The sequence below is a fragment of the Podarcis pityusensis genome (assembly GCF_964106645.2).
Source record: "Podarcis pityusensis genome assembly, chromosome: 4".
In the NCBI taxonomy this organism is placed as follows: Eukaryota; Metazoa; Chordata; class Lepidosauria; order Squamata; family Lacertidae; genus Podarcis; species Podarcis pityusensis.
This window is the reverse complement of record NC_138027.1, coordinates 80929724-80957438: the sequence shown is the minus strand read 5'-3', so window position 1 is coordinate 80957438 and position 27715 is coordinate 80929724. Positions and strand designations below refer to the sequence as shown.

The following is a 27715-nucleotide window of genomic DNA, read 5'->3' as shown; positions in this document are numbered from 1 at the left end:
TTTGACAATGGGATGAAGATACTTTCAAATGAATAATAGAGAGAGGTTCAACATTTTTCCCCCGCTGGGACTTTTGTGCGAGTCAGTTACCAGAACAGTCATATTTGGCATCATAACAGACCCTCCTACCCACTCCAAAAATAATCTTATCATATAAGATATCAATAGCTCTTTTTACACACAGGCAAACCTTGTATGCAGTTATGCAGACTTCAGCTGTAGTGCTCTACTGAAACTCATTCCACCAGCAACTGACCTGAAATGTGCATATCAAAAAACATCCATGGTTCAGCGCATGTGCATCTGACATAGCACAATCCTAACCATGTTTACTCAGAAGTAAGAGCTACTGAATTCAGTGCAGCTTATTCCAAGATCAGCGGGTTTGGTATTGCAACTTAAAATTCTATCATGTTGGAAGAGGATCAGATTTTCCTGCTGAAAATGTCACAAAGTATAGAAACATGCCAAAGCAGCCACGTTAAACTTGGATTGGGCCGTGCATTATGGTTGCCAAAGCTTGCTGAGCCTTTTATCCTTATATGGGCTTTTTCTCACTGCTATTGGTCAAGAGTAAAGGGAGAAAAGAAGAGGGGAAAGAAGAAAACAGAGCAGGAGAAATGGCCATTATTATTATTATTATTATTATTGACTGAATGAATGATTGATTGATATACTACTTATATGTCAAATTGGCTTCTAAGCGATTTAGAACTATAAAATCATTACATAATTAAAACAGACAATATTAAAACATCCTTGATTAAAATATACAATAAAATGAACAGTTAAAGAATATTATAATTAAAACATTTAAAACAATACAATCACAAGTTCAGATCTGGGGAATGCTTGTCTAAAGCATTCAGGAGCCTACGGAATGCCAACACTGATGGGGCCTCTGGTATTTCAACAGGGAGGACATTCCACAGAACTGGTGCCACTAGTGAAAAAGCCCACAAGCTGAATTGGCTGGTGGTCATCAGGCCGCAGCAAAACTAATCAGGTTCCATTAGCTGATCATAAGTGCCCTAATAATAATAATTTATTAATTACACCCTGCCCCAGCTTCCCCAGCCACTCTGGGCGGCTTCCAACAAAATATTAAAATACAGTAATGCATCAAACATTAAAAGCTTCCCTAAACAGGGCTGCCTTCAGATGGCTTCTAAAAGTCTGGTAGTTGTTGTTCTCTTTGACATCTGCTGGGAGGGCCTTCCACAGGGCGGGTGCCACAACCGAGAAGGCCCTCTGCCTGGTTCCCTGTAACTTGGCTTCTCGCAGTGAGGGAACCGCCAGAAGGCCCTCGGTGCTGGGACTCAGTGTCCAGGTAGTACAATGGAGGTGGAGACGCTCCTTCAGATATACTGGACCAAGGGCTTTAAAGGTCAGCACCAACACTTTGAATTGTGCTCGGAAACATACTGGGAGCCAATGTAGGTCTTTCAAGAGGTAAGGTAAGATGGCCCAGAGTTCTTCAGGGATTTGTATGTTATTAGCAGAAGCTTAAAACTGGCTTGGTGACTAATAGGCAGCCAGTGCGTATATCCTCCAGCACTGGTGTGATATGTGCCCAATAAGGAACACCACTCACTACTTGGACTGCAGCACTCTGCACCAGTTGCAGCCTCCAGAATGGGCGCAAGGGAAGCCATGCACAGAGCACATTACAACAGTCCACTAAAGGATGGGTCACAGTGGCCAAGCTATCCCTGACCAGGAAAGGGCACACTCTTCTCACCTCACAACGCAAAGCTGAGCCTGCTAAAATGTGCTCCTGAATGTGCTCTATTCCAGGTATTGGAGTCCAAGTATCCTTTTCTAGAGAGAGAAGGTGAAAGAAAGACATATATGGGGGTGTGTGAAGGGATTGTACCCATATTGCAATTTGCAGGGTCTACTCCGAAGGATAAAGCTATAGTAAACTGGCTACTTGGCCAAGCCCCTGCCCCCTGCCATGCACACGCAAACACACAGGGTAGAATAAAATCTTCCCATATCTGGGAGCTACAAATGTCTCAATCAGATGCATCGGAGCCTAAAGAGATGCCTGCCTGACAATTCCAAGGTGGCATATGGATGCACATCCATTCCCATGCATTTTTTATATGTGACTAACTGCTCCCAACTTCAGTTTGGAGCTGGAAGCTGACACTAACAGAGCAGTTGGTGCAGGCTCTGACTCATGGTTTTGGAACAAGCAGGAGGAGCTGAGACATCCTCAATAGCCTGAAGCGTTAGCCTTAAATTAAACCTCTGTTCCTTAGAACAGCTTGAAAAATAAAAAACGGGAGAATTAAGCATCCTTCAAGGAGTTTCACAAGCTCCCAACAGATATATTAAAGCGGGGGAGGGGGATGAGAAAGAGGGAAGGACAAGTCTCCACAAAAAACTTTTGAGAAAAATAACTATTCATGGAAAGATACACACACACAAAAATAAGGATATTGTTATCATTATTGCTTCAGGGTAGAACTTGGCATCATAAACATAGGTTTTCTGGCAAAAAATACGGTAATAATAATGCAACCCTATATCAAACCCAATCTCCTTAGCCCATGAGATTGTATTCAACGCAGCACTGAGGCTAAGCGTCCGCCGACACAAGGATTTTCCTTGTTCTGGGGAAACGTGTAGGAGTGGGAGGAGAGGGGGAAATTCCTGTTGTATTTATAGTGATCCTTGCACTGGGTTCCACTAGCACAATAAGTTAGTTCAGGCATAGGCAAACTTGGCCCTCCAGATGTTTTGAGACTACAATTCCCATCATCCCTGACCACTGGTCCTGTTAGCTAGGGATTATGCGAGTTGTAGTCCCAAAACATCTGGAGGGCCGAGTTTGCCTATGCCTGAGTTAGTTGAATACAGCCCATAAAGTGATGTCATAATTTCTAGTTCCATCCTCATCTAAGAAATTTATCTGATTCCAGAATCTCTTAGGGCTACCATGCACAGCAGTCCCAAGATTAGTCCCCAATATATTAGGATACAACTACTAATATACAGTATGTTTCCAAGCATAATTCAAAGTGTTTGTGCTGACCTTTAAAGCCCTAAATGGCTTTGACCCTACATACCTGAAGGAAGGTCTCCAACCTTATCATCCAGCTCAAACACTGAAATCCAGCTCCAAGGGCTTTCTGGCAGTTCCCTAATTGTGAGAAGTGAAGTTACAGGGAACCAGGCAGAGGGTCTTTTCGGTAGTCGCACCTGCCCTGTAGAACGCCCTCCTGTCAGATGTCAAGGAGATAAAAAAAACTATCTGACTTTTAGAAGACATCTGAAGGCAGTCCTGTATATGGATTTATTTATTTTTAATGTTGATATCTTACTGTGTTTTAATTTGTTGGAAGCCACACAGAGTAGTTGGGGCAACCCAGTCAGATAGGCAGCAATTATTATTATTATTATTATTATTATTATTAGCCATCTGACTTTTATATATACCTGTATATATATCCCTTCCCTCATTCTCTCTTCTGGTGGAGGAACATTTCTTCTGATGAAATAGGAACAGATACTGATGTGGAAGAAGCTTTGATGATAATTGATTATTAAGCAAAATATATTTTGCTAGTGCATTATAAGCTCAAGAGTTTTCTGCTGTAGAAACACATCAAAGCAATGAGGGGCTTGTGTTGTACATCATCCAAAGGTGACAGTCTTTTGGACAATGTTTATAATAAGAGTTGCTTTGATTAAAAAAGAATATGGTGAGTAATGATGGATGGCAGGCTTACAGCCTAAGAAATAAAGGAACAATAAATGTCCTGCATTTTCTGGAAAGGGTAATTCAGTAATCCAAATATACACCTGGATAGCTATGTCAGACTTAATCAGAACAGGGAGTACTAGAAAGAGGAGAGTGCGTTGCTTAAGTAATTTTCCATGAAAATACATACATACAAATACATGTGTCATTGGGCCAATACATAATCTTCCATTTATATAAAACAAAAGCTTTGTCAATAACTTGCTTTTGCTGTCAGTCTGGCTAAACATCAGACAGGAAGCATATTTACCTGAAAATTGATTACAATGGGTTGAATATTTTTCAGTTCCATTCAGGATCCTTTCACACAGAGAGAGAGAGAGAGACAGACAGACAGACAGACAGACAGACACAGACACACCCACGATCATGATTGTCTCACTGGGTTTGACAAAGGTTTATTTTGCCTATCCATCATAGTGGGTCTATCAGTCGCCTGAAATATATATCTCAAGCTCACAATGTCTGATAATCTTATACCTTGTGGTTTCCTGCCTCTGCACACAGTTTCCATTGTAACAAGCGTCATGGCTAGCCTTTGACAGTCCTATCCTTGATTGTTTTTCTTAAATAATAATAATAATAAATTTTTATTTGTATCCCGCCCTCCCTGGCCGAGGCTGGACTCAGAGCGGCTAACATCTAAAAAACAACACAATACGCATAAAAACAGACATCAATTAATTAAAATACATCTTAAAATTAATTCAGACATGTTAAAATCTGGGCAGGTGGCAATTACGGTATCAGGTTGGAATTGAGAGTGGTTAATATAGAGCCTAGGGCTTGCCAATCAGAAGGTTGGCGGTTCAAATCCCTGCAACTGGGTGAGCTCCCGTTGCTCGGTCCCTGCTCCTGCCAACCTAGCAGTTTGAAATCACAGCAAAGTGCAAGTAGATAAATAGGTACTGCTCCGGCGGGAAGGTAAACGGCATTTCCGTGCGCTGCTCTGGTTCGCCAGAAGCGGCTTAGTCATGCTGGCCACATGACCCGGAAACTGTAAGCCGGCTCCCTCGGCCAATAAAACAAGATGAGCGCCACAACCCCAAAGTCGTCCGTGACTGGACCTAACGGTCAGGGGTCCCTTTACCTTTTAATACTTGCCAGGACCAACGGTTTCCACTGTTACAAATCATACAAGGACCTGTGAGCAGGTCGGGGGCTACTGGCTACAAACTCAAAATTACACTGGGATTTCAGTTTACCAGCTTCCCAATTCCTAAGGTGGGAGGAAAGCTGCAATCTGCAAGAACTTCCTAACCAGAATCATCTTTACCACAGTGAAGCCTACACAATAGGTGGACTTTAAGAAGGGCACGTGCCAGAGGTCCCACCTGGAAATCTAAGAAACTGTTATGGGCACCACAAAATACCCACATCGCAGAATAAATACTAGCAATGCTCCAACAACCACAACCTGCTAAACAAATAAGCAGACAGCACCTCCAAATGCCAAATGTATCATGGTCAGGTTTTGAGAACATCTGAATAGAATTGTCTTGTTGAATACTCAATGGGACAAAACAATAACAGGTCACAGTTTTAGAGGGAGAGTAAGATTTCCTAGAATGCAGCACAATTTAATCCATCCCCAGGACTAATACATAACTATTCTGGTGCCCATTTTTCAAATTGCAAGCAAAACAACATATTCTGGTAAATCAAGCTAATCATAGCAGAGAGCAGTAATATTCAAGGGAACATCAGCTTGTTTGCTATTCAGACAAGATTAAGAGCCTCCATTCCTCCATGGAGTGTGTCAGTCTTCAAAAACCAAATATATCCACTAGAGAAGCTGAACCCACTTCCTTCACCAGCAGCCTCTATTGCAGCCTAATTCAGACAAACAGGCATTATGCAGTAAACACTTTAACCTCAAAGATTTAAAGACTGTGCTTTTTGGCAACACGGTTTGTGTGTAGCTGCTGCTCACCACAAGATCTGAGTATAATCAGCAAATGACTACAAATTGATTGCAACAATAAGATGCAAGGGTATGGCAAAACAAAAACCACCCCTTTATGGATACACATTGAAAGAGGCTGCATCTGAATATTCCCTCTGCAAATCATTTGGTTTTGTGTGTGGACTGGGCTTCTGAGAAAGAAAGAAAAACACCATTTAAAAAGCTGGTCTTCTAGCACTTGTCAACAAATAATGTTCGAACAACAATTTGATGGACTGGCCTGCGTGCAATTAAGCATGCCTTTGGGACATTCTCTACCACAAAAAAATGTCACATTGCTTTTGCTAATGCACATTACATAACAGTTATTTAGTGTGTATATTGTACTTTTGAACATTCCAGGCGTTTCGCATACATTGTCTGCATTCATACACAATGTTATGGTAAATCATGCTTTGCTTTGACTGTGGTTTATTAAACATGCCAGGATCTGTGTCACAGATGAGAACGGAAACTGTAGCTTGTTTCCTCTAAGGTTAGTTTGTCTCCCTCCCACCCCCCTGCAATATCTGGTTAAGACCTCAAATGCATTTGTAGCAGTCACAGACTAACAAAGCTTCAGTGCATCACCAGTTTGCTTATCTCGGAGTGGCTGTAGAAATGGAACAGAGAACACAAAAGTTCTCCACCTCAGAGATCTTTGACTTCTCTCAGCATGTCCTGAGATAAATGAGTACGAAAACTATCTCCCATTGCACTCCTAGCCACAGATTTTTAACTCTTTCCTAGCACCCCACCAGAACAGCAACTCTCCCACTCTAAGTCCCTGCATCCCCATGGACTATTTATGAAACTTGCTAACACCCAAAAAGGTTAAAGGTCATAGGGGGACATGTTGATATTCCTCCAGTACACACTCAGTCGCCCCTCCTTCCCTACTTTTCTGAGGTCAACAAATGAGATCATAGTGAGAATTTATATGGGAAACGTGCTGGTTCAGCTCTTAGCCACTGCAGCTCTCTGCATATGCAAGATCTAGTACTATTGTTTTCCGAAACATAACCTCTCCCTATGCCTTCATGCACCACTACTGGGTCGGGAAATGTAACTTGGGAACCAGCATTGGCATAGAAAAACCCACCAGAAAATAACTGTGCCATTGAGGGCATCCAACACCTCTTAGAGGCAATGAAGGATCTGCAATAATCAGTGTTTTGCAAACCCTGTGCCTAGGCAACTAGAACCTACATAGAAGCAGTTCTGCATAGTAAGCGAGACAGATGTGGGTGGATCTGCCCTACTTATCAAGTTCAAGGTGCTGCTGTAGCTGTGATGGAACAAGCCACTGTTTCAGCTGCTGGAGCTAAGTAGCTGTATCTGATGAGGCTCAACAATTCCAGGAGCGTCACTTGTCAGCTACACTAAGTCTCCATTCACTTTAAACTGAGGACTTCAAGAACCAAACTGCCATAATAATAAAAAGAAAGAAAGCAAAGAGCAGAAATAAATGGTCAATTCTGAGTATAGCTCAAGGTAATCACCGCAAGCCTTCAGGTTTTGTGCCAGAGCTTATTTGCGGACTGCAAAACAAGAAGAGGATAAAAATTTACTGATAACTCAATTTTGTTTTGGTTGACAAAATGGAACAGGCAGAAAACCTCTTGAGTGACATACTTGAGTGATGGGTGAATATGAATATTGAAAAGAAGAAGAAAAGCAATGGTTGCCCATCATTTGAAGTACATTTGAAGTAATACCAATACCAACATTCAGAAAAAAGGTGGGCAGTGCACTTATTCCACTTTAGAATTCATGTGTGGGTATTATACATTCGATTATACGTTTTGTTGTGGGAAACCTTCCATTCCGCTATGAGAATTTTGTCAGTTAGGGACAGGCTGCACATTCGATTTGCACACAGAAAGCTAGCATTTCTAGCATAGCATATTATTTGTGCAATACGTAAATGCACTCAAATATATATAAACAGCCTATATTCACTACACTTCCCTTACTCCCTCAACCACTGATTTTCTCCCACACTGATTTTCATTCAGTTTCTGGTTATCAATACTGTGGCTATTTTGAAGAAAGACATCGTAATCCTTCCTTTTCTTTTCCCTTTAGCTTAAAGGCAAGAAAGAACGCAAACAGGGAGATATATAAGCAATTCAATAGGGGAGGTCAGATCTTATACTCTGCCTGGCTTATTTTTCCTAAGTAAACTCTATTCCACAAGCGCTTTTAGATATTTTTTTCTGCCCCATCAAAACAGAAGAAACTCTGGATTAGTTTTATCTGTAAATTTATAACTCCACAGGGAAATGAGATAGAACAGTGCCTATATGAAGAAGCTGGGTTTGTGAATGGTTTAGCTGCAGTTCATCAGACTTGGGCTATGTCTGTAGTGGCGGATTTCCTGATTAGATTTTGTTTGTGTGTGTGCTTTTCCTTGCCAAACAGACCAGGAAAAAGTCTGCTTTTGTCCCTTTAACAGCTATTTGCTGTGCAGAAATCAAAAGGTGAAGCATTGCATGGCACAGAACTAAACTTTACCCATAGGAAACTGCCATGTGCTGAGTCAGATGATTAGTCTTTCTACGCCGGTATAGTCTACACTGTAGGGCTGGTTCTCAACATTGTGATATATCAACAGCTAAACATTATGATATATCACGATGTCTGAAACAAGGATGAAGCTATGTAGAGAGGAACAGTAAGGCTGGGCGATACCTGGTTTTCAACATTGTGATATATCACCAGCTAAACATTGCGATATACTGATGTATCACAATGTTTGAAGTAAGAATGGAACTATGTAGAGGCACTGCCTGGCTTCATGGTTTTTCCCACATTGTGATTTTTGCATCACACACACACACAAACCATGATTTGTGATATATTGCCTGGTCAAAAACTATGAGACCGATATCATGATGTGGACTTCAAACCAGTTTTGGACAATATATTGATATATCGCCCAGGCCTACTACACGAGGATGGTTTACATGACATGCTAAGCCAAACTATGGCTTATGGGGACCATGCAAATGAGCAGGGAGTCCAAAAAGGAGCCCACAGCTGCTTTGCTTTTTTCCCTTGTCCTTTTTCCTGCTGTGCTTTAAGCCTCAGATACAGCTCATGGATAGTGAAAGCAGAGTTAAACAACGAGTCTCTGTTAGGACAGCATGATAGGCCAAGTGCAGCACAGTTTGAGAGCAAAAAGGACCAGGGGTGAGCAAAGTGACTATGGGTTCTACTAAAGGCACCCGCACATTTGTGTGGTCCTGCTATAGCATAGTTTGGCTTACCTGTGTCAAGCAAGCCAGGCCACTGGCCAGCAGTAGCTCTCCAGGATATTAGACAGACATCTTTGCAAGACCTACCTGAAGATGCTCCAGGGATTGGACCTGGGACCTTCTGCATGCAGAGACAGCGTTGCCTTTACTACCAAGACATGAACCTTCCTGTACTGTCTGCCCATGACTGTAGTTCAAACTACTGTTAAAGGAACAGCTACAGGAGCCAGTTCAAAGTTGCCATGCACCTTTCCATTTTTGTATCCACATAAATGGATATAAAGCAAGGGCTTGCTTGTCTATCACCCTCCTAAATCTGTTTGCAGAATGTGCTTGTGTGAAAGCAGAACTGTGCAGCCAACAAACAAGAAGGAAGGGAGAGAGGCAGAAGCCAGAATTAAAATGCCAGGGAATAATTTGTGCCAGAGAAAGTGATCTGTGGCTGAGGGACAGAGGGCAAAGAGGCCCACTCAGCTTACAACTCCCACAAGAACGCAACAGCAACAACCACAGGAGCAAAATGCACTGCCCACAGTCAGTTGTTACATCTAAGACTGAAGCAGTAAAACTAAAGCCCCTCTTTTGTCCAGATAAGATTTTGGTGTGGTCGTTCAGCAGCTACTGTTAGCAGCAGTGCTTTATGCAGATGCTGATGGCTAGAAGTGTGACAAATACATATCAAAGGCAGATTAGCTTTCGTTTAAAAAGCTAGTGTGGACAACCCTTATCAGCTTAATCCAAGTCCTTCATTTTAAATGGCTGAGATAAATACCTAGGCAGCAGGAAAGGTTCGCCAGAGAGAGACTAGACTAACGTTTAAGAGAATAATTTCAACTGCAGTCATTTCTGCAGTTTAGGTGAATGGCAGAAGGTGGTGCAGTGCTGTGACACTACACTACCCTCCGATTACAGTGGTGTCCTTGGAGCAAGGACTGTGCAGATCAATTCCTCACAAAACATCAACACTTCAGTTCTGCGGGAAGTGAGTTCCCTCAGAGGCACAGAGTTGCCATCCAGACAGAACCATACATTTCTGAAGGGATTACTGCATATTTTCTGATTTGTTTCAACAACAACAACAAGTTAAGTGCTCTTTTTTTTTTACCATCTATGCTCTTTGGATGTTAAGGCAAGAAGATCCATAACAATAATACAGCAACACCTCAAAAGCTAAACCGGACTTGCCATCTGAAAAAGATACAGCCATTAAGGGAAAAGGAAAAGAGAGAGAAAGGAAGGGCAGGGGAAGAGATTACAGAATCAACAGCCCAAAGGTTCATTTCTTCACTAATGCTTCTTTTTTAACTGTTTTATTTTTCAGTGTTAGTTTCAAACCTTGTTTAAGCAGCTACAAAAGAAGGAGAGGTGGTAGGATGCAACGAGTTCAGAAAAGCTCTCACCCTTCCCTGGCCATCTCTCAGGTCTTTCAAGTAAACTTACAAGTCGGATTTTAGAGGCCATGACGCCCTACAGAAAATTGCAACTCGTTCCTTAAAAGGAGAGGACCAATCTGCAACAACTAATTTTCACCAAACCACAGTTGAGGGTTCTTTGACAGGTATACTGATATAAAACCAGCTGCACAGTGTGAATCTAGGTGAGCAGTTCTAGATAGTTTGCTTCTTCACAACTCTTGAGAGTGTGTTGACAGTTTGGTTTGCAAGACACTTTTACAGAGAAGCTGCGCCAACTCAGATGCGCCTTTGTCTACACTTAACCTGAGGTATTCTCAGCCTCTGTTAATCGCAATCACTTGAATGAGTTGCAGCTAGCACATCTCAAGGACATGGACAAGATTCGTGCAGCCTACCAGTCTCCTTGATTCTTGAATGGGACATGAATTATCTAGACTAACTTCAGCCTGGATTGAGGACTGGAATTGTCTTGATAGTGCTAGTAAGCAACATACACCGAAATGTAGACAGGGACATGCATCACTGTTGATTTGTCTGGATCTCTTGGAAGACTTCAGAACCACCCCTTACAGTATTCCTGTCAGGGCTGAGATTTGGACATAGCACTCCTTGGCACTGGGTCCACTCTTGTCTGACCGATAAATTCCAAAAGATGGTAATGGGAAGACTACAGTACTGTTTTGCATCTGGCAAACTCTATGTGGTGCCACAGAGTTCTGCCTTGTCTCCCAGGTTGTCTCACATTTACATGAATTTACTGAGAGAGGTCATACGAGGCTTTGCAGTATGATGCCGCCAATTAGCAAATGATACCCAATTAAATCTGTTCTTCCTCAAATCACAGTGAAGCAACCCTCGGCAGTGCCTGAAGTCAATGGGCTGAACACAGGCTAATAAATTGAAGCTCACGCTACACAAGGCAGAGATATTTATGGTAGGTGGGTCAGCCAATTTGGAAGCAAGCTGAAGGCAGATTTGTAGACTGGGAGTTCTCCAGGACCCAGCAAGCTGCTTAATGGGCAAGTAAGAGCCATGACAAGCAGTTTATGGTTTTTAAAAAAAAAATCTAGCTGTGCCTGGTACATCGACTGCATGCTTATCTGGAAGACAAAAGCCTGAAAAAATATTCAGAAACTTCAGCAGGTCAAAAATTCAACAGTTGTGTTGTTAAACTAAATTGAAAGTTATATGGCACTTTTTGCAGTGGACCATATCCAAACCAGCTCACAAGAAACATCAGATAGGGATAGTGTGTCAACATCAATCCAAGTAGTCATCTCTCAGTTAGGCTATTGCAATAGTCAGTTGCAATTACCCATCAACAGGACCTTCTCAGCAAGAGTTCCATGCTTATAGAATACACTTCCTCTAGGGACTGGTGCCACCACTAAATAGCTTTGGGCACTATGAGCTGTTTAAATCAATATGTCTGACTGCAATATTTTGAATTATTAAATAACTGAGATGTCATCAAAAAAATTACGTTGTGATTTCTGAGTTGTAATCTACTCTACAGCCTTAGGATGAAGGGTGGAAAATAAGTCAAAGAATATATAAGCAAAATACCAAAATACAACATCTCAGTTCATAACAATACAAAACAAAAAAAATCAGATATGGCAAAGTCAACAAGTCAAATTAAATGACTTGATTGGATATAAAAGCTAACCTCAGGTCCAAATGTTCCCTGCTATATTAAAATATAAGAAGGCAGCACTTGACCTGTGGAGTGGGAAAATCAGTGCTTTCCTAGGGATACTTCTTGCATTGTCCAGATCTCCGTCACCCAAATTGGCAGATAGTGATTTGTAATGTCACTTGTCCTCCTTATTGTGACCTTTTCCATACAAGTCACTCAGTTAATTGTTCGCCGCTGAAACGATCGCTGTGTTTTTAAGCAGTATAATTTTCCTTCCATGTAGATGAATTGCTTGCTTTTAACGTGTAGTGGTTTTTTTCTCTGTTCTTCAAACTATTTGCTACTTTTAGAATTCATATACTGTACTTTACCATGTGCTGAAGTGTAGTAATTAACTTCATAGGCTGACATCTTGTCAGAGAGACTTTTTAAGGCTTTCTTTATGTCACGCCACCTGGCAATTTCGTTGCAGCCATCTTTGTTTCCACAACTGAATAGAGAGGCCCAGGTAACCAGCCTACTCTGCAAGGGCAGCATATTTGTAAAGGGATGCTAAGTGAGAAGGAAATTAAAATACGCTAATAAGAGATTGCATTCACTATTGTCCCTGGCAGCTTTTAAATGCTTAACATAAATACAAACACAAGTTGATGTTTGTTTGCTTGCTTGCTTGCTTGCTAAGACTTGTATACCACATTACACCCTACTTTTTATTTTAAAAAATCAAATATTAAGTTAATTTTTTTATCCTTGGCATTAAATATGTGGTAAAGGACAAACAGGAAGAGGTAAGTATGATTTGCTGAAGTTACCTGTGATCTTCTCACTTAGCCACAAGTCCTGTTGTAGTGCTCTGACTTACTTTTGGTAACTCGATTTTTACAAAGGAGTCGTCACCTGTGCAAGCAACACCAATGCTTGAAAGAGAATAATTCATTCTTATGACCTCATGCCTCCAACAAATGTGACACATCCTATTTTGACGTTAGATGTCTGAAAGATCAATAGACTAAAAGGAAAGGAGAGGTTATACGTGGCAACGAAAAGCAGGAACTGCATTTAATCTGACAACAATAAATTACTGTCATTGGTTGAGAACCAAGAAACTGGGAGCTTTCAACAAGGAGTGTGTTCTTTATGTGGCAAACTTCCTAGGACATTATCGATCAGCATACCCTGTCATTAGCTCTTCACTTTACAAGCGTATAAAATATATTGTGAACTTAACGCTTGTTCCGATTATACTGACATTGCAGTAAAGTACTGATATAAAGAAACTCCTGTCTTTCACAGCGTTGCATGTTTACTCGGGGGAAGGGGATCCAATTGTGTTCAGTGCAGCTTACTTCCATGTAAGCATGAACAAGAGAGCAGCCTCAATTCACCAGTAAGTAGGCATCATTTCCTGTGGATTTAAACCACATAACCAAATAAATTTATATGTAGTTCATATGCTTTCGATTAGACTTTCTACCAACATTCACAAAAAGCAGGACTCATATCAAATTTATGTTAAACATGGCAGTTCAATATTTAACACAGGTTGCACCTTTCTCACGAGTTTTTTGGAGGAAATAAGAATGCTCCTCTGCAAAACTCCAATGGCAGCACTGAAATTTGCAAAACAAAAACAAAACACTGTTCTTCCTGTTCTACTATGTATTTTCCCTGGCCCAGCCTTTGATATTTGTAACCGTTATATTAACATGCACTATATATCATTGCAGTTTCTGAATACTCATGCCCATGGGCAACCGATTATCAGCATACATTATATTTTAACCTCTTGCGCCAGACTGACTTTTGTTAATGTCACAAAATGTGGCCCTACAGGGTCAATAGGCAAGCCAGAATGAAGTCAGGACCCCTAGATGCGTCCAGACAAAGGTGGTGAGGGCAGGATAATAAACAGGAAAATGAAGACTAGTGCAGCACAGGACTCAGGGAAGCTAATTTGGAGAAAGAGCTAACTGAAGGGGCAACACAAGGCAGATGAAACAGTAGAGGTCAGAGACAGAAGAACAAGTAGGGCTGATGATTCTTCTGTAAGCACAGAACTGTTGGCCAACCTGTCAGGAGCCCTTTCCTTCTTTCCTCCTTTTTCATGGGCTGCTGGCATGCAGGAGCTAAGAAGAACAAGAAATCTCAAAGGGTTTCAAGGGAGTTTATTCCAAGACAGCATGAGGCTGAGAAGCAATTCCAGGCATGTGCACATTAGATGGGGGGAATAATTCCTGTTGAATCCAGAAAGATTTATCTCTGAATAAATATGCTTAAGATGAGGCTATCAATTTCACACTAAATACCACATTTTGTGTGAAGATCAAACATGTGCAGTTCCCAAATGAAACCATAGTTTGCAGCTCTGTAACTCCCAATCCCATAATGGAACATCAGGGTAAGACTTGAATGCCCTTTTCCAATATACTTTGTGGTGAAGTAAATAGCAGGATTTGAACTTCACTTGTGTTTTCTTAAGGGTTTTTTATTCCTAAGACGGTCAAAGCTACAGTTTATAGATCAATCTGGAATTATTTCCCTTTGCTCTGTAAAAAAATATATCTTCGAAACAGAACTAGGAGCACCATAACACTGAATAAAATTTGTTAACTGCTAAACCTTCATGCTTATGAGTCCTTTCTGAGCAAAGCCAAGGTACTCAACAGTGTTGCCATCCAAAATCTGTGGTTTGCATCCAAAATCTTCACAATTCTCAGACATGTTTGCCATAATGAAGCAGTACTGATACAAGTTGGAAACAAAAATACTCCATCATCTGATTATCTGTGTTGCTTCTCTTTTGTTGTGTTTGCTTCTCTGAAAGAGGCTATTTTATCAATCACTCATTTGAATATATTTAGAAAGTCCCAGCTCAAGAGTTCTTATATGGGAAAATAATGGTAGTAACACATCTATAAAGGTTTGTAGTTTGTATTTTCATATTTAGAGATCAACTGCTCCAGTGTAGTAATCTGGAAAGTAATTTAATTAACATTTCTAACTGGCTTTAATACACAGAGTTGTTCAAAACCTTCCTTATAAAATGAAACACAACATCAAAATTTGTTTCCTAAGTGAAAGCATAACGGATACAAATTAAATTTTGAATGCTGATTCAAAGGAGCATATTACATTGTAAGTAATACCCTTCATAAATAACTTGCTGCAAACCAACTGAAGAAAAAAGAAAAAACAGAATCATAACTATTGAGTTTGGGAACACTTTAGTTTTTGGAATCATCTCATTTACTGTAATAGGACTACTTTGAAATAAATAAATTATAGCTTGCATCTTACCGTGATTCTAAACTCATTACTTGGAAGTGAGCTCCACTGATTTTGGTGGGACTTACTGACAAGTAGATGTGCTTAGGATCATCGTGGAGTAAACTGTTGAAGAGCAAATATCAACAGGTTCATCTTTTTAATGAGAAATTGGTAGCATGACAGAGAGCCAGTAAAAGAGAGCCCTACATTAACCTTGCTTCAAAGTGATAAAGTGATTCTACATTAGGGTTCAACAAGCTGGAGTCCATAATTTGGCACTAGTTCTTGAAGAGATGCTATCTGTCAACCTGTCGCTGTCCCACCACTAGCTGCTATCGGTGGCCTACTGCCAAGGCTGGTCACTCTCTCTCTCTCTCTCTCTCTCTCTCTCTCTCTCTCTCTCTCTCTCTCTCTCTCTCTCTCTCTCTCTCTCCAAGCAATAGCAGGGTGCTTGAGGTAGGGGAAAGAAGAACAAAGAAAGGTCAGAAACAGTGAATGAAACTCCTCTGCAAGATGCCTTCTATGCATTGTACATTCACAGAAGACTCCCAGAGAACAGCAATAAAACAAATCAGGAGTGGTGAGCCCCACCTCCCTCTCTCCCTGTTTCTGTTAGCGCCACTCCCCACGACAAATGAGAATGTGAGCTTATGCTTTGACAGTGCAAGAAACAATGCCAGTCAAGTCAAAAGCAACCTTGGCAGGTGTGCCAGTGGCAAAACCTAACACATCATGCGGAAGGTTTGCCAGCTGCACTATGAGGGCCAGTGTGAACATAATACGGTGTTGAAGTGGCAAGCGAAGGACTCACACAAAATGTGTTCACGTATACATCTCACCACTCTGCCATTTTGAGCATTGCCACCCAGCCAGATCCACAACATGCTTGTTCACACAGCGCATCGTTAAGCTATGCAATTCACAACTGCATGATGTGGTGACAGATGCCAATCTGAAGAGGTCGAAATGTGGGTTAACCTATCCTAGCCATGCTGGCTGTGCAGGCATGACAATTAGTCTACACAGCAACCATCTATTTGCCATAGACGGGACTTCATCCCGCTCTACGGAGTCTTCTCTGTGGTCAGCACAATTAGGAAGCACCTTATTTAATGCTGCAGGCTGGCCTGACAGGTAAAACAGAACTACGGAAAGGAAGACAGATGGGGAGCACTCAGTCTATACCAAAGAAACTTGACAATGAAATGAATATGCATCACAAACAACTATGGCACACAAAAAGCCAAAGGGCAGAGTTACCGTATCACTTCAGTAACAGCATGAACCTTAAATATAGGTGTTGCCTTGAGTGAATAAAGTGTCAAAGCGGATTCTGGAGTTCGATCTAACTTTACATCTCATTGTCATCCTTTGTTCTGCTGCCTCCAAAACCCGCCATTAAAGAGGTAGAGAGCAACAGTTAAGTTTGCCAGCAAGCCATTAGCAGGGGGGGATGGAATTGAATCTCAACTCCCAATTCCCTCAAAGTTACCTACCTCTAAAAACAGCTGCCAACCATAGCTCTAGCGCACATTCTCAGTATAGCTTTTGCATGTTGGACTGGTGGTTTTTAATTAAAAAAAATAAAATGCTTGTATCAGGATACATCCTCCAGAATTGAAATGAAGCCAAAATACAATTCAGACTCAGAAAGTATTTTTTAAAAGTCTTTTTTATGATTATGACTCCTATAATTAGAGCTTACTGCTTGGTGAAATATTTCTCATTTCCCTTTTGATCATAAATACCTCTCATGCATTTTTTTATTAACTGAGCATTGTAAGCTTTTTTTAAGCTGCACTAAATAAATATGAACTATTATCAATTTGAAAAGAGTTTCAGAGTGGAACTGCACTTTTAAAATAGGCATTGTGAGATTAACAAGTATCACTGAAGGATTTCATGTGTGAGACTTTCAGAAGTTCTTAGCTGTGGCCTAAATTTGATTATATTGAAGTATCCGATAAAACACAGGAAAGCAGGAATTTTGAAATCGAATGGTAACGTATCACAAGGCAAGCCTGTACTTTGGTCGTGCCTCATGCATGGTTCAAAATGTCTACTGATTTCAGTAAAAGTGGTATCTTTAGGTTTATAGGATGATATCAAATAAGTTACACTTAAGTAGGACTTAAGTAAATTGATTTCAGTGATTCTAGTGGGCCATACTCTGAGTATAACTAACATTGGATATCACCCAAAGTATGTGTGAAATATATAAAGGTAAAAAGGTAAAGGACCCCGGATGGTTAAGTCCAGTCAAAGGCAACTATGGGGTTGCAGCACTCATCTCGCTTTCAGGCCAAGGGAGCCAGCGTTTGTCTGCAGACAGTTTTCCAGGTCATGTGGCCAGCATGACTAAACCGCTTCTGGCGCAATGGAACACCGTAACGGAAGCCAGAGTGCATGGAAATACCGTTTACCTTCCTACTGCAGAGGTAGCTATTTATTTACTTGCACTGGCGTGCTTTCAATTTACTAGGTTGGCAGGAGCTGGGACAGAGCCACGGGAGCTCACCCCGTCGTGCAGGTTTGAACCGCCAACCTTCTGATTGGCAAGCCCAAGAGGCTCAGTGGTTTGGACCACAGCGCCACCCGCATCCCTTTTGTTAAATATATATTACATAGTCAAGATGTACATCCTCATTAATTCAACATTTTTGCATTTTAAGAATACAAAATTCTTAAAAGAATGCATTCCTTTATACAAAAGGCACATGTAACAACTCCATTATCAGTTAAACAGCCCAACCCAATCATGATAAACATTTGTGATTAGCAGCTTTCTTTCCCAGTCATATGAACTGGTTCCCTGATAAATTTTTACTGTATTATTGTTTCATTTTCTGCGGTTTGCTTTTATGCACACCAATTAAAAATGCTAATGACTATGCAGTATGAACATAAACGTCTTAAATTAAACAAATAAACACAATTATGTTTGTTAGCACTTACACCTGTTTATGAATATACAACAATAATATGGTGTTTGTTCCATAAAGTTGCAAGTTATTCCTTTTTAACCTTCAGCCAATCTCAAAAAAAAAAAATCAAAATCACATTAATAGTTTTGGGGGTGTTTTTAAGGTCTCCAATGAGATTTTCAATGTATTGCTACAAAAGTTGGGTGCCTCTCCCTCTCTCTGTCAAGCGGTGGCAAGAGCCCATGGGGTTCCAGGCACTCACTCAGGTCTGTGTCCCTTTGGAGAACTGAAACACAGCGGAGACTGCCATAGCTTTAAGAAAAAAATGTTTGTTCACCTATTTGCACCTTCTGTCTGCATGGAGGGACTCCAGATCTTACAGCATGGTCATTTCAAAAAAAGTCTTGTATCTTCCTCCTCCTTCTCCTTCGCACAACCCCTTGCTACCAGGCTCTCTTTTCCTGTCACCTCAAACACACAGTTACCCCGGCAGCTTTCCAAACCCCTGTCTCTGTTCACACCTCAGGGCAAGGGAGAGGGGAGGACAGTCTCCTGCATTGCCAATGCCCCTTTGTTATTTCTTAAAGGGCAGGTCATTTTGCACAGGCTAGTCTAAGAATTCCTCTGCAGTTTGTATTTCTCCCTTCACATCCCAAATAATCAATATCCTACCATTTATTAATTTCTAGGGCCCCCCCCCAACAAAAATATAACAGTATCTTGGGAGAGATTTGAGACCCCAGGGGGTAAAGTGTGTCTGTGGTGCCACTTGAAGTGTGCTTGACAAAAGCAAAACAACCAGCCAATAAACATTTAGGAGGTAGAATTGTTCTGTTAAGTAAAGGGTTGCCCCTGTATATCTGGTAAACCACATATTGAGCCTGCTCCTGCATATTGAGGAAACCAGGACTGAGTTTTTGTGTGATGAAACTGTTTGCTCAATTCTGGTACTGAAAACATACTACTGAGCTAAGCATGTCCTTGAGAGCACATGGCTCTTTAAATCTGTGTTTCCATCACCCCCACTATTTTGTACCTGGCTCCAGTTAGTAGATCTCAGGGTTCTAGTAAAACAAAAAAAGTAAGTCTCACAAGCCCAACATATCTCATCCTGGCACTAGATCAACTTCCATCAACGGTGTCTCAAAAAAATTTTCACACATCACTTGGGAAGGCAGGCGAACGAATGCCAGTGTATTGGAAGAAGCAAAGATCACCAGTGTTGAAGCAATGATTCTTCAACATCAACTTCTTTGGACTGGTCATGTTGCTCAGATGCCTGATTATCGTCTTCCAAAGCAACTACTCTATTCCGAACTTAAAAATGGGAAACGTAATGCTGGTGGTCAACAAAAGAGGTTTAAAAACTATCTCAAGGCAAATCTTTAAAAATGTAGTATAAACATGGACAACTGGGAAACACTGACCTGTGAGCGCTTCAGTTGGAGAACAGCCTTTACCAAAGGTGTCATGGACTTTGAAGACGCTCAAACTCAGGACGAAAGGGGAAAATGTGCACGTTTGGCAAACCCTCACCGTGATCAACTCCTGCCCAGAAACCTATGTCCCCACTGTGGAAGGATATGTGGATCCAAAATTGGCCTCCACAGTCACTTACGGACTCACTGTTAAGATCGTGTTCATGGAAGACAATCTTACTCAGCTATGAGTGATCGCTGCAGAAGAAGATTCTTTCCCTACTGGTTGCAAGGATTATATTTATGCCTTCATTTATAGGCCATGATCAAAGGTTCAGGAATGAAGCACCATCAATAATTGCTTTATACAAAAGTGGCCGATGTATGTATTTATTATTTCCATTTATGAGTCAACTAATAAAAATATTCTCTAAGTAGCCTGTAGCAGCAATATAAGCAACATTTCAAATATAACTTGCAGCAATTCAATAATAAAACAATAAACTGGTAAAACAACCCTGCAATAAATCCAGCCATAAAATCCAATTCAGCATAAAACAAGCACCAATCGACCCCAAGCAACCTGTACAATGTTTACAAAGTTCTGAAATAAGTTGCAGAGGGCTATGTTTTGTTTTCTATAGTCCGACAAAGCAACACCTGCTACATGCATGATTTATTAAAATATATAAATATTGTATACTTGTACTTTTGTATGATTGTTCATAAATGTAAAAATATTTAAACTTTATTCATAGCATTAACTTGAACTGAATTCTATTTTTATATACCTTGAATTCTCCAGGTAGAACAAGAAGAGAGGAAACCCATTATGCTTCAAAATAAGTTACGCAAACAATCCTAATGATGTGTACATGAGTAAAATGTTCCCCAAGGCTGCAATCTCATACCTACTTATCTGGGACTTGCTTCTAAGTAGACACATACAGGATTGCACTATGATTTTCCTAGAACTAAGTGTATAATGCACTTGGATATGAAAATACATTCTGCCATCTCAATGTGTTTGCTGCTTAAGAACTTGATTCTTTGCCCATGCTGTGCTCTAGGAATTTTGTTCAATGTTCACTATGTTTAATGAGAAACCTTAACACTTCCATGACTTTGGATCAAGGCATTAAAGTTCAAGAGTGTAAATCAAATCAGCCCTCATTTCTCAACATTTGCATCTCCCTCACAGGCTATACCAATTTGGCCCGTTCTTGCTTTTGATCCAGTTTGAGCCTCGTCTACATTTGATTTATTTTATCTATTTTTTATTAAATTTCTATACTGCCTTTTATCCAAGGATCATAGGACACTTTAAAATATCAAAACACAAAAACATGTAACATACTAACAAAAACAATATGCATACGCATCCATGCACACACCCACACAGATTAAAAGGCCATAGATTGTTTAATTTAATTGTCCAACAGCTTGGGAGAAGAAGAATGCTTTTGCCTGTCCGATAAAGATCTGTAACAAAGGCACCAGGCAAACCTCTCTGGGGAGAGCATTCCACAAGTGGGGAACCACTGCAAAAAAGGCCTAGTCTTGTTCTCCGCCTCCCCCCCCCCCCAGCCATTGTTTACTGGAGCATACTGGAGTAGCAGGAAGAAACACTCCGGTTTGTTCCAAAGCTTTCCAAGCACTGGATGATTACTAAACCCTCAGAAAACATCAGAGAGGATTGGGACACTCAACCTGCCCTGCTTCCTCCTTGGAGGAGTAGAGAGATAGAAACAGCAGTGTGCTTTTGACTGCCAGTACTGTTGTATTTGAGCAGGAGGAGCCTTTTAAGGGGAAATTATGGCACTAGCTCTACCATGGAGCAATGTTTCACCACTGATAAATTCAATAGGAGTCTAGTAGCAAGGTTGGCTCAAACATGCCTAATTCTGTGCTGGATTCTAGGCCGGAAACTATGTCTGCAATACTTCTGAAACACATGTGTTCAAATACTTGGCTTCACTAAAATGTTTTTTACGCATGCATGCTGGCATGAACTTTATTAATTGACCCAGTTCTCATTTAGCAACAACCGGAAGCTTGCTTTATGAATAACTACCAACTTAAGAAACACTCAAAGATATCCTCTGAAGACAAGAATGAGGTTTGAGCTCCAATTTATTCCATCTTCCATGAAAACAAGGTATGTCTGGTATGGTGTCTGGTATGTCTCCAAACCTAAGTAACTTTTCCAGTGAGGTATATAGTAATGGATGGCTTAAAAAATCAAAATGAATATATGAATACCATGCTTTGTAAATATGTAAAATTCCAACTTGTTTACAAGGATATGGAAATTATAAATGAAAAGTTGTAAAGTAAAAGGGTTCATCCTAGGTTGTTAAAAGATAGCACCCATCAACTCAAGTCAAGAGCCATGGGCATTCTAGTAAATTACACAACTATAATCTTAATTGTCAGGTAATTGGCCTAGGGCTTCACCTTTGCAAAATTCTCAAGAGCATAGCATGAAATTGTCCAACTGTAATTAAAACTTTGCAAAGTTAGAATCAGCAACAACATGTGCCCTTAAATCAGCACCCAGGCCAGATCCAAACAGACACATAAAATTGGCGCATTCTACTGTACAGTCGTACCACTGTTTACGTAACCCTCTGGTTATGTAAACTTTGGAATGTGTGCGCAGCAAACCTGGAAGTATTTTACTGGGTTTCGCCCCACGCGCATGCACAGAAGAAGTCTGCACATGTGCAGAAGCAGTCCTCAGGTTGCAGAAACCTCGGGATCCGACTGGACCTCCGGAACAGATCCCAACCGCAACTGGAGGTACCACTGCATGAACAATCATAAACATACTTACGCCATTACCACGAGCTATCAAAATAATTCCACTTCCAATACCAATGCAAAAATATCTAACAATCTTAGATGTGGTTTTTAATTTTAATTCTAAACCAACCTGTCATGCCAGTACATCAGGTAAATCCAAGTAAGTTCAGGATAAATTAAATGTTAATCTGATTTATAAAATTAAAAACTTGGGTTCATACTCAGCAATTCATAGAATCTTTCTAACTGGAGAGAACTGTGAGCTATGACTGCAAAAATACTCTTCTAGTACATAGAAACGGATGCAGTACAGTGCCATATTTTGCTTGGGTTGCTTGCCACATAGATAGGAAAGATTTAAAAACTGCACATTGGAAAAAGAAATGTGAATAAGTAGCTCTCTATAGCATATTGATAAAATGTAAGAACTGTGTAGTATTAAGAGCCTTTGCCAATTATCCTTGCCAATATCATTCTAGGCATACATTTTAATGTTCAGACAGGACATCAGCAATGCTATAGTTTCTGCTTTCTAATATACTAACCAATTGTTATCTGAGGCTGCTTTAGTAGGAAGTAAATACATGACAGAATACAAATGCTACAGGAGATGGTGTGCATAGCAAGCATCATTGATTTTGTCATCAAGTACAAATTGTAAACTGGAAGAAGTGCTCTCTTTTCTAAAATGGAAACGAACAGTTTTAACAGCTTTGCTGCTTAGATGCATGCCGGCCGACTTAATTCAATATTCTTGCCTCTTTTAATGCACAGTGAAAAGTAGCCCAAACAATTAAATAAGACATAATATGGGCTGTAAGTAAGGTTCCAGTTTATGTAAGGCCTACCTACAGCTGAATCATAACAAAATGTACCCTTAACCGTCACTTAAACCGAAAGAAACATATCTACATCATACCAGAGGTTTTATTTGTGGATAAAAGCACAGATATAGAGTGTCAAATGTGTGTTCAGTAAAACGGTATTCTAATATATCTGTTACATTACTCTCAAACAGTACTACAAGCCTTGGTCAATTTCCCCCCCTAAAAGCAAACATTTCAGACTGCAAAAGCATTAAAACTTCATAGTTACATATTTGAACACAGTTAACATACTGTAGTATGTGCTTTCCAATATTCAAGTCACAATATCCACCGTTCATACTATATATGCATCAAACGTATCGAACATTAAAGTGCTCAGTTATTACATTTGTCGAAATAGGTGATTTGTTATGACTAAACCTAAGGCTCTGAGAACACCGTTACATTGCATTGCTTATGACATCAAGCACCATGGACAGTACTGAAAATCTGCAGCACCATGGACAGCGCCAAGCATTTGCAGCTCTACGCACCGCAGTTCCATCACATAAAACTGCCTTGCAGACTTTATTCCCGAACAAAATAAAATGTCTGCTGTTAAGAAGCAGACTCTGAATATTTCTAGCCCACAAAGCAGTTTCTCCTTTCACTTTAACAATAAGCAGCAATTTGTTTTTGTCGCACAAGTAAGCATGCAAACTCTTAAAGATACTATTTAAGGACTTGCAAACCTGAACTGATGCTTGCATCCCAGCAGCTCTTAGATCACCACTGCTCTGCTTATAAATAAAGGTAATATATTCAATGTAAACTTTAAAAATTATCTGCTGGTGGGTTTACTTCTTATACCCTGTTTCCATGACAAGCAAATCCTTTCAACGAGCATTGCTTTCCTTTTAAAAAAAAAAGTAAGTTGGCCAATACTCATTACATCTACAACATTTAGATTTTCTTTGGATGCTCTAAGATTACATCAGGGTGATAAACCCTAAAGAAAACACTGCAGTTCCACTACACAATATAATACATTACTATCCCAAACACAATTCCTGGAAGTAGCTTCTACTGAAATCAACAAGATGCATCAATATCTAAATCAGGGCCTTGGATATAAGTTTGTTTTTTTAACTGCTTCTAGCCCTTGTTGTTTTTTAAAGCACCAAACAACAGTTCATGTACAAAGTTGACAGATACTATCCAGAACCTATTATCCAGAACCTCTGAAGCCAAACCCCATTGATTTCTGTGGAACTTATTCCCACAGCAGTGTGCACTGAACTGCGACCTTAGAAACATGTCACTACAGCAAGAGCAACACTTTTCTTAAAGGACAAGGTGCCTGAGGTTAAGGGAAATGGGAAATCAGAATTATGTACAAAGAGCAAAGAGGCAGTCACTAAGACTCTGCCATCACTACTTTTTCACCCCTACACAGTTCGCTGCAGACTCTGCTTGCGACTCCCATAAACATAGGGCATATTCCAACTCCAGGGATTCGGCAGAGCAGACTTGAAACAGAGACATTTACAAACAGAGAGAGAAGAAGAGCCACCTGGGATCACTTCCTTTCCTCTAAGACTCAATTACCACACTCTTAGGACACCCCAGGAAAATTACCAGGCTTTTGATTCCCTGAGTTCAACAGCATGCAGAGCTTTCGCAGCAAATGTCCTACACAACGCTGTGCCTCCAGGGACACACAAGAAAGTTCTTGACCAGTCCTAGAGCTGTCCTTGGTCGACCAACCGGTTAGCCAGAAGCTGGCGAAGGGCACCAAACAGATGCCCACAGTATTTGGCATTGTTCTCCTTAAACGAAAGACAAACCTACCAAGCCCGAGAGAAGCAGCGCCTCCTCAGAAGTTCAGGACCCAACTCCATCCATCCCAACAACCGCCCTGATTCAGCAACTCGGAAGTTAATGCCCCCACCCTCCCCTGCGAAGAAAGCAGACCTTCGCACCGCCACGCGAACGACGCTTTTTCAGTTCCGGGAAACAAGCGAGATCCCCTGATCATTGAAGGGCCAGGGAAACCCCCGCTGGCGACCACGTCTCGGCCTCCCCTCCCCATCCCACGCACCACCCCCACCCCACCCGCCGCCTCCGCGCAGTAGCAGCAGCAGCAGCAGCCCACGCGCTCCCGGGTCCTGCTCATTGGCACGCAGCGCCTCTTCCCCTGCCAAGCCGCATTCCAGCCCCTGGCAGTCAGAGCGGGGCCAGCGCGAGTCAGGAGCCCATCGCATATGATCAGGACCGGGGGAAGAGAGGGAAGGAGGGGGGGAGGGAGGGAGAAGGAGCCAGAAACGAAGCCACAAACCTCAGCGTCGCCAAAGAGACCAACAGTGAATCCGAGGGATTGGAGGGGTGGGAGAAAGACATTGCCAAAGTGGTGGGGGTTATAAAAAAAAACAAAACCACCTACACTCCTACCTTACAATCCTCCGGGCCGGATTTCACCGAGTACTCCTCCGCCTGCAAGTATTTTTGCAGCACGAGCTCGAACTCTCGGTAGCGGTCCTGCGCTTGCTGGTCGTAGTTCTGGTAAGCCAGGACGCAGCGGCGGCAAGAGCCGAGCCAATCCTCCTCCTCCTCCCTGCGGCGCCCTTCGCCATCCAACTCCTCGTCCTCGTCCCCCTCGCCTAGGTCCAGAGTGCAGTTCAGAGTGTCCGGGCGGGAAAGCCCGGCGAAGAGCTCGCGCAGCGTGTAGGAACTACAAAAGGGAAGGTAGAGCTCCGCCTGGGCCGAGGCTCCGGGCTGCTGCAGGCGGCGGCACGCAGCCTCGGCGTCGCCCAGCAGGCTGAAGCACTGGCCGCCGCCGCCGCCGCCCTCCGCCTCCGCCGCGCCGTCCATGCCGTCCTCCCTGCCCGCTCCCGCCCGCTCTGGGTCCCGGTGGCGCCCGGCCGCGACCTGCCTGGCCTCAACGCAGAGCCACAGGTGGTCGGAGAGCAGCACGGTGAAGAAGAGCAGCGAGGCCAGCGACAGGCGCCATTTCTGCGCCCGCTCCGAGTCCGCGAAGGGCTTGTCGGGCTCCCGCGGGCCGAAGCACACGCCCGAGCCGGATCCTCCCGGGGGGCGGCTGCTCATATTTCGGGAGCGCGCAGCCCCGGCCGGCTCCACGGCGAGGGGGGCTCCGCAGCCGGGCTCGGCGGCCCCACGGGCATGGACACGGCGCGGCGGGGCGCCAGGCTCCCCCCTCAGAGAAGGGCGACGACGACGGCGGTGGCGGCGGCGGCGGCGGCGGCGGCGCTAATGGGGGTGGCGGGGACGGTGGTGGTGGTGGTGCTCCTGCGCGCTGGGCTGGGCTGGGCCGGTCGCCGTCCCCTGCCTCCCTCACGTTCCCTGTCACCCGGGCATGGTCAGAGCGCGGGCCCCCATTTTGGCGCCAACTCGGCCAGCCCACCGCTTCCCGCCCTTCGCCTCATGGCGCGCTGCTCCGCCGCCGCCGCCGCCGCCGCCCCCCACCCCGGCGCCCTGGAGAGCCAGCCGGGGGACCCCGCGAGCCGGGCCCCCGCTAGCCCCAGACGAGACCCTCCTGCTCCTCCTCCTGGCGAGAGGCTGGCTGCTGCGCGTCGCCTGGCCCGAGCTGCTGAGGAGACGCCGGAGGAGCGGCGGGGCGAAGGCTGCTGCTGCTGCTGCTGCTGCTGTGGCTCTTGCTGCGGCTGCTCCTGCTAGCACTGCTGGTGCCACTGCGCTGCGGCTTCTGCTGCTGCCGCCGCCGCCGCTGCTGCTGCTGTTGCTTCTGCTGAGGCTCCCGCCGGGCACGACCCCCCCCTGCTCGCGGCGCGGATTTGGCTGCCTCCTGCTGCCCGGGGGCCACCCTCATCTTGGGGCCCTGCGCTAAGTTGCCGCCATCTTCGTCCGGGAGAAGCACTTTTTTGGGGGGAGCGCACGGCCCTTTGCGTCATCTCCTCCTGCGCCGCCAGCCTGGCGCATTGGCAGCGGCGGCGTGCTCTGCCTTCCCTCGACTGGGGGTTGGGGGGGGGGAGGAGAGCGAGCGAGCGAGCCGAGGGAGGGAGGGAGGGAGGAGAGGAGAGGTTGGGGGGAATCGCCTGCCACGCTCTCCCCGCTCTGAGGACCCCCCAATCACCGGCATTCTGGCGCGAGGGGGCGGGGGCAATCTCCTCCTCGTGGAGCCGAGGAAGGGGAAGGAATGGATCACGCGAAGCCGTCGGCGGTGAGTTCGCCTTCGCTGCTTTGCCGGGCTCGAGGGGGGGGGTGTCTCGCTTGCTGCTGCTCCCCGCCCCCTGTCGTGGGAGCCCCTCGCTCCGCAGCGCCCTAGAGAGCGGCCAGGTGTCGCCTCGCAGCCGAGCGACGCCGCGCCGCAGCCCGGGCTGCTCCATGCCCGGTACCAGCGCAGCCGGCGACTTCGAAGCCGCCCCGGGCCGGAGAGGGGCGCGTTGCCCCCCGTCGCGGGGAACTTTGTCCTGGCTTGTGGTGGAGGGG

At 43.3% G+C, this 27715-nt stretch overlaps 1 protein-coding gene across 2 annotated transcripts in view; it reads right to left on the bottom strand.

The window, feature by feature from the left end:
• NALF1 (NALCN channel auxiliary factor 1) overlaps positions 1-26412 on the bottom strand; it is a 338973-nt gene extending 312561 nt beyond the window's left edge. The window contains exon 1 of one of the 2 annotated variants that reach the window (XM_081003220.1): positions 25695-26412. In XM_081003220.1, the coding sequence (XP_080859346.1) occupies positions 25695-26356 (662 nt within the window). In that variant the 5' untranslated portion in view covers positions 26357-26412. The remainder of the gene's footprint in view (positions 1-25694) is intronic. The other variant, XM_081003219.1, reaches the window with a different exon arrangement.
• Between the last annotated feature and the right edge of the window lie 1303 nt (positions 26413-27715).